General features: G+C 43.6%; 1 protein-coding gene across 3 annotated transcripts; it reads right to left on the reverse strand.

Moving 5' to 3' along the window:
- Positions 1-761: 761 nt before the first annotated feature.
- Positions 762-4,674, reverse strand: LOC136485597 (probable polygalacturonase). Of its 3 annotated transcripts, none has more exons than XM_066482447.1 (6): positions 4,320-4,674; positions 3,558-3,872; positions 2,566-2,686; positions 2,292-2,466; positions 2,127-2,197; positions 762-1,798 (listed from the first exon to the last, which is right to left on the reverse strand). In XM_066482447.1, the coding sequence occupies exons 1-6, from the start codon at positions 4,332-4,334 to the stop codon at positions 1,128-1,130; spliced, it is 1,368 nt and encodes a 455-aa protein (XP_066338544.1). In that variant the 5' UTR covers positions 4,335-4,674; the 3' UTR covers positions 762-1,127. The 3 variants fall into 3 exon arrangements, with proteins under 3 accessions (XP_066338544.1, XP_066338545.1, XP_066338543.1); XM_066482448.1 differs by having other exon boundaries at positions 4,316-4,674; XM_066482446.1 differs by lacking the exon at positions 4,320-4,674 and having other exon boundaries at positions 3,558-4,307.
- Positions 4,675-7,167: the final 2,493 nt, after the last annotated feature.

Genomic DNA, 7,167 nt, shown 5'->3' on the forward strand with positions numbered 1-7,167 from the left:
CGTCAGAGGAAGCAATTGAAGTAGAGGGGATAGGGATTAAAAAAAATAAAAACATATAATCTGAAATGGTAGCATGAAGATCCGGACACAAAAAGTGCCTTGGATTAGAGAACAGCAATATATATAAGTTCACCTGTGTGGAGACGGAATCAATAAGAAAAAACAACAGCAAAACAGCCTGACACACACACCAAATCACCCAAAAAAATGAAAAAAAAATAACTCCAGACCCTACCCTGCCTGGTAAGCAACTAAACCTACTGAATGAAAATCTAGTAAGTACAAACCTATTGTATAAGTTTAGTTCATATTTCATATATATAATATAATAGTTCCTGCAGCCCTACAGGAACATAACAAAACTTCAACAACCTTTACGATACCAAGAGATTCCTCTAAAGGGTACAAGAAGAAGGCCATGATGAACAGCTCAAACATGGTCACCGGCTCTCAAGTCTCTACAACTTTCTATCAGTTGTTCGGCAGCAGGTGGCAGTTGAAGAGGCTTGCACAATTGGCAAACCTAACATGCATGCCCTCATTGGAGCAAACCATGCCAATTGTGCCAAGCTAATAATGTCCCCCAGAGAGGACAAAAGCAGCAATGAACATCAGTCTAACAACCCAATTGACAGCAAGTTGTTTATTTATATATACCAAAGCACCCTAGCTCTACATTCACAGCCAGCCTGTCAAACTTACAAGATAACATGCCATGCCTTTCAATCAATCAGACTGAATGAACGCTCAAAGGGGGGGATGGAATATACACATATAATTTAATCATGATGTTTGATAATTTATAACCAGATGACAATAGTATGAAGCAACTGTTCTGCACAAAACACCTACCAAAAAAAAATCCTTCTTACAGATTGAATAAAGAAATTTAGCTGTACAAGCAAGCACCTAGCTGTCCACACAACCCCACTTGATTCTTCCCCTTCAAGGTCATCATGCAGCTTATAATCCGAGCCTCAGGGCCATGAGAGGGGGCAGTGATATTGTTCTTTTTTCCTGAGTTGTTTATTGGGAAAGAATTGAGAAAAAGATGGTGATGGAGGCTCGATTGGATCGTGCAAGGACTGCAGCAAGAAATGGGGAGAATAAGAAATGGAAGGATGCATTTATGCTGTTGCAATGGCACTGTAGCTACCAAGGGAGAAGCAGATGGAAGGACTGGAGGATGGATCACGGAGCTCTGTGCAAGGTTCAGGAAAGACCGCCTCAGAGTAGCCAGAAACATTGGAACAAGACCAGGAACTCGAACCAGAATCAGCAGCCATTGAGAAATTGAGATTGGAAAGGCAGATAGCTGTGAATGGGGCACTATCGATTCCTGACAAAACTCCAGCAACCGAGATGTTTGTGCCGACCATGTTCTTCATGGTGACTTGATCGATCGTCGGGAGGTCAGACAGGTCGAAACTGTCATCTGGGTGGGTTGAACAGTTACCAGTGAACTCAATGCCAACATGTACATTTTCCATTTGTACCTCCGAGATGACCACTTCCTCTATGTAACCCCCACGGCCTGGTGATGTCTTGAAAGAAATACCTTTGTAGGAATCATGTATCCGAAGGTGGTTAACATGAATATCTGAAATCCCACCAGACATCTCACTCCCAAATGCAAGAGCAGCTCCAGAAGATGATAGCAGATCCACTCTGCTGATACGAATGTCAAACGTAGGCCTCCCAAAGGAAATGCCATACTTGTCCCATCCGCTTTTCAGTGAAATTGCTTCATGACTGACACTTATGGTGCTGTCTTCAATACATAAGTTTGAACATGAATCTGGAGCAAGAATGAACAATTAGTGAAATAAGTAAAAACTTCTTGTCATCGCTATCAAGTGTATTTAACTGTTACAAAGTATGAGTAGTTCAGATTCTTTGTTAAGGCTATGGAGGAACCGTTGGGGCATATTATACAGGCTTGGATGTTAAAAAAAAACAAGAAAAGGGAAAAAGAGAATCAGAGAGTTTCTTCAAGAATCAGGATGTTTTTGCTGCATTCAGCACTAAGGCATTAAATGCTACCAGCAAGAATGAATTAAAATATCTATGCTATATGAAAATAAAACATAAAAAAAATGTATTCAGACTAGAGGAAAAGAACATACCTGGAACTATGCCATCGGTCAGTGGAGCGTCCAGTGAGGTCTCAATCGTCACATTGTGGACCTTTACATTACTAGAGAATACAAAGACAATATGCATTAGTACCAATGCAACTAATATTCACCAAACCACAACTTACACACAAAGCTAAGTTAATGGCATTGCACCTGCAGTACACCGGATGTATGCTCCAGGCTGGTGAATTTAAGAATGTCAAGTTTGAGATCACGATATCTTCAGAATACAGAAACTCCAAAATATGAGGTCGACTATAGTTCAGCTCATGGGAGCGCAGCCACTGCCACCATACCAAGCCCTGGCCATCAATAACCCCATTGTTCCCTGGAATAAATGGACAAGACATGCAAGGGCCATTAAATTTTGACTAAAGAACACAACAAAGCTGAAAAATCTATATACAAGACAGAACAAAGCAGTTACCGGTTATGACAACATCGGTTAAGTTGTATCCGTTTATCAAGCTTCGATGTCTAGGACCAGGAAGGTCTGTCCCTTGGCCATAAGATGGCAAAGGTTCAGCGATCGGCCATTGTGATGAGTCCTACAATGAGCAACAAAACAAAGAAAAGATACTTATGTCAGTACCTTTTTAATAATTAAAAATACAGAAATATTTTTTTTTACTGCAAAATTACAGAAATATTCATATATGAAGAACATGGCATTGCCTTTTTACATCCCAAATCCCAAAATATATATGTGGCATACAATGTGATATGCCAGACATGTTTCTAAAGAGTCGTTCATGTCTCGAAATAGAAAAAAGGTTGAATAACAACAGAGAAGTGATCACAATCTGCATGGCAGGACCTAAGAAACACGCCTAGCCTTTTTCGACACAAGATTAATGAGGTAAGCTTGACTTCAAAACTATGCAAAAGGAAATTGCCTATTCTTGGCTACCTGCCTCGCAGCAATAGCTATGTTTCACCTCCCAAAAACTCACTCCATACAGTAAAAGCAAACAGAAACACCTACAATCCTCTCATCCAGAACAAAACTTGAATACTACTTATCGTGATACCTGCAAAGGATTTTCCCCATGATATGAAGCAATAAAAAAGAACATAAGAGCAAGAAAGATGGCGTCCAAATCCATGGCATGTGACTTTCACCTCGCAGATGTCAAAATCACTCCTTCCTGAGGTACATCCAACAACCATATCTAAAGAGACTAACGTCCTGTTTTTTTGGGCTGGTTTGATTTATAAGTCAGTTGACGGGTTTGGTGTGGGAGAAAAATACTGGTTTCCTACCGGCTCACATCCAGCCAATGCAGGTTGAAAAGGATAGGCACACACTCTGAATGCCAACGAGAGAAGAATCTCTGTAACTGCTACTGCCTTAACAACCCGTGACAAGAAACGGAATCGAAGGCAAGGCAATGCCCCCCACCCCACTGCCGGCATTACCTTTACACCGACGATGACGGCACCTTGCTCCAGGTAGAGGGTGAGGCGGCTGGTGAGGTTGAAGCTGCCGGTGAGCCAGCGGCCCCTGGGCACGTACAACTGCGCGCCGCCCTTGTCGGCGAAGGAGCGGACGTAGAAGACGGCGTTCTGGAACGGGACAGTGTTGAGCGTCCTGCCGTCCCCGACGGCGCCGAACTCGGTGATGGTGACGCTGTGCGGGCGCGACCCCGGCGGCGCCTGGTCCCGCATCTCGCCGCGGGCGCAGGCCGAGCCGCGCGCGGCGGCGGCCAGCACCACCACCGATGCCAGGACGACCTGCAGAGCAGAGCGGCAGAGCGGCATTGCCGTCGTCATGGCCGCAGCAAGAGTTAGCAAATCAATCTGTCCACCCCAACCAAACACGGCGCATTGAATTGGAAGCTAAAATCATTCGAACCAAAACCATCTTCGTTGCCACAAGATCTCCGCGGGGGACGAACGATCAGGGGAGGCAACGAGAGGGCCCGCCATTCATTCCCTGACCAAGATCCCGAAATCCAGTACGGATCGCACGGGGTGCCAGGCGCTCGACAGCCACAGTGAAATCACCAAGCTATGCGCCCCCATGCGCATAAAGCCGAAAACGAGAATCCAAGAACCGCCCGCCCATTCGGGAGCGAGCATGGAAAGCGCCATCTTTACTGGCGCGACAAAAATCCCAGAAGAAGGCGGAAAATCATCAGGCAAGCCATCAATCTAATGACGAGAGGAGAACGTACTTACTACTAGGCCCTTCATGAGTCCGTCTCTCTGCCTCCCCTCTTGGCCGCCGCCGGAGTTGAGGAAGAGGAGGATGGAGATGGAGAGGGAGGAGGTGAAGCTGAAGCAGCGGCGATCCCAGGCGCCGCCGCCGCCGCCGCAAGACGCCCCCACAGCGGAACACGCGGACACCGAAAACGAGGCTCCTTTTTCTCCCGGGAGAATCGGTTGAGATAGATACCCCGCCACCCCGGGAGAAGCTGAGGAGGGGAGAAGCTGCAGCGCCTGCTGCGGCGGCAGGGGAGGGGAGGGGATGTTTACAATGCTCTGTACTTGATACTACTAGTAGTAGGAGAGGAGGCTACCAGCAGTAACAAACTAACAATACTCTGCTTCGCCTCCTCTTGCCTCAAGTCTCCGTCTCCTCTCCTGATTATATATTTTCCAAATGTGAGTGAGAGATTATAAAAGGAGAAAGGTTTGAAATTGGGGACTGAAACCGGAAGGAGGTGAATGGGGGACTAAATTCGGCAAAAAAAAAGGTGTATTGGAATGAGTTGGCATGCTCTGATTATCCTTGTTATTATTTCATTTATTTATTTGTTTTGGTTTTGAGAAAATTGGGTTGGGATTTTCAAGGCGGCTCTGGTTGATGATTGGCCAATAGGATGGGGATTCAAAGGAAAGGTGAAATTCAAATTGGATTTAGAGATGGAAAGAGTTAATCTTCTTTTTTTTTTTGGTGTAGTAGTTGTTCTCTGTGTGTGTGTGTTGAGTTGTCACACGGTGAGGATATCCTCATGTGTGCATGAGCTGTTGTTGGTCACCGGGCATTGGAGAAAGACAAAAATAATTAATGAAATGGAGCATGGAGCATGGAGTTTTTTTAAAAAAAAAGGAAAAAGAAAAATTGTGTTGCAATTTTGCAAGTTGTTTATTTACACCTTGAGCGCGTCAGTTTAGCGAAAGATTGACATTTTTTAACGAAGAGATTGACATTTTTCGTTTTGTGATGAGAATGTGATACTGCTTCTACTGTTTCGTGGAAAATGAAAATGAAAAAAAAACGGAGATCAACTTTGGCCCCTTGACATTTTTTAACGAAAAGATTGTAGTCAAGAGAGACAAATCCAAAAGCAATTCTTATATTTCATAATTTGCCAAGTGTTTGTTATACTTATTAAATATACGTTCACGGGTGTATAGTTTAATTTAAAGTTTACAAAATACATTGTTTGTGATTTCATCTAACAAAATAGGCTTAAACTTGGTCACTACTCCAGGTACTACATATTTTATTATTTATATGTAGTGGCCCTCAAATTTTAAGAAATGTATAGTTGTATAGATTTTCGCAAACAAAATAACAGTTCTGTAGGCTTGGAACGGACCCACAAGGCAGCTGGGGCAATCATGATGACAGGTGGGGCTGGGGTCTTTTATGTGGGTCCATGTGCTGCATCTGAGTGGGTCCATGTGCTGACACGTGGGGCCCGTCCAATTCCTTCCTTGGATACTTTGGAGTCTGGAGTGGCACTTAAGTACACTATTTAGCCAACAGTTTTCTTTATTTGATTGACATCATGTTGACAAGGTAGTACCACAGCACTAACAGAATGTCAAGCTTATAAGGAGGAGGAAACATGAACCTTATTAACCCCTTTTTTCCCCCTTCAATCTGTGATGAGTGCCCAGAGAGACATAATCATGATGCTCTTCAAATTAACCAAAATGATGGCTGAAAAAATAAGTAGGAGCATGGGTGAGAATATTGATAAGGTTAAACTTTACTGCGGCCCTCTAATTAATTCCGATTAATGTCATGTTGGCAGGCAACAAATCCTGCATTTATTGATTTGGAGGAGGGGAGCAGGAAAGGCTAGGAGTTGATGTGTGTGCACATATCCAGCTAGGCGTGCATGACAACTGCAACAGATCACACGGTGGGAGGTGAGCAGAGTAGGTGGGTTATAATGGTTGCCAAGAATGTTCTCCTTGATTAGGGCAGGACATGCTGTAGGTACACCCAGATAACAACCTTGCAAACAAGACTCGCCATTTTTGTTTTTTTTTTTTCTGTAGTAGACAATAGATGCAAGAGCAATATATTGCTAGTACTCATCATGAGCACATTGTGTGTTATAGAAACTATTTTCGTGAAATTGAAATGATTTTTTTAACTGAGGTGAGCAGGGTGGATTAATTACGGTCCCACGAATGGTAGAACCGTAGAATAATTTTACTTAGCGTGGCATATATATGGCTAAAAAAAGGAAATAGCGTTGGCATATTTCTTATTTCAAAAACTTGTGGCGATGTGTTTTAAAATTAAAACCGGTGAATTGCAGTAGCGCCATAGCCAGGATAATGAGCGAACCAAGCGGTTTGGATGTTGAGCAAACTTTTTCTCGAATCTTGTGCGGGCGAGGTTAGCTCTTGCTAGCTCAAGCGAGCCAAATCGGCTCGCACGACCTGACAAGCTCCTCGTACCTAGCTCTGGCGAGACGAGCTCGCCTGGAAACAAGCATGTCCCAAGTCATTTTGTAATGTCAGCATTTGTATTTCGTTCATTATTTATGATTTTGAGCTCACCTAAAACCAAGCACATCCTAAGTCATTTGCAATGGCAACATTTCTATTTCGTTCATTACTTATGATTTTTTGCTCACCGGGAACCAAGCACACCCCAAGTCACTTGCAATGGCAACATTTGAGGACACCTATTGTCTTACACAACCATTATCCGTACGTTCGTCCTCAGCATTTGGATTGGCAGCTTGCAAACCCATGCTTATTTGTCCTCAGCATGCATGGCCATTTTGTGAAACAAAAAAAAATACTCTGGCTACAAGGATTTTAATCAGGGTGTGGG

The sequence above is a fragment of the Miscanthus floridulus genome, chromosome 10 (assembly GCF_019320115.1).
Source record: "Miscanthus floridulus cultivar M001 chromosome 10, ASM1932011v1, whole genome shotgun sequence".
Lineage (NCBI taxonomy): Eukaryota > Viridiplantae > Streptophyta > Magnoliopsida > Poales > Poaceae > Miscanthus > Miscanthus floridulus.

Bases quoted from the DNA above. Each gene is read 5' to 3' on its own strand.
- LOC136485597 (XM_066482446.1), bottom strand. From the start codon at position 3,911: ATGACGACGGCAATGCCGCTCTGCCGCTCTGCTCTGCAGGTCGTCCTG. The intron at 2,687-3,557 runs GTAATGCCGGCA...TGCTCATTGTAG, and splicing joins CCGTCATCGTCGGTGTAAAG to GACTCATCACAATGGCCGAT. The intron at 2,198-2,291 runs GTGCAATGCCAT...TGTATTCTCTAG, and splicing joins ATACATCCGGTGTACTGCAG to TAATGTAAAGGTCCACAATG.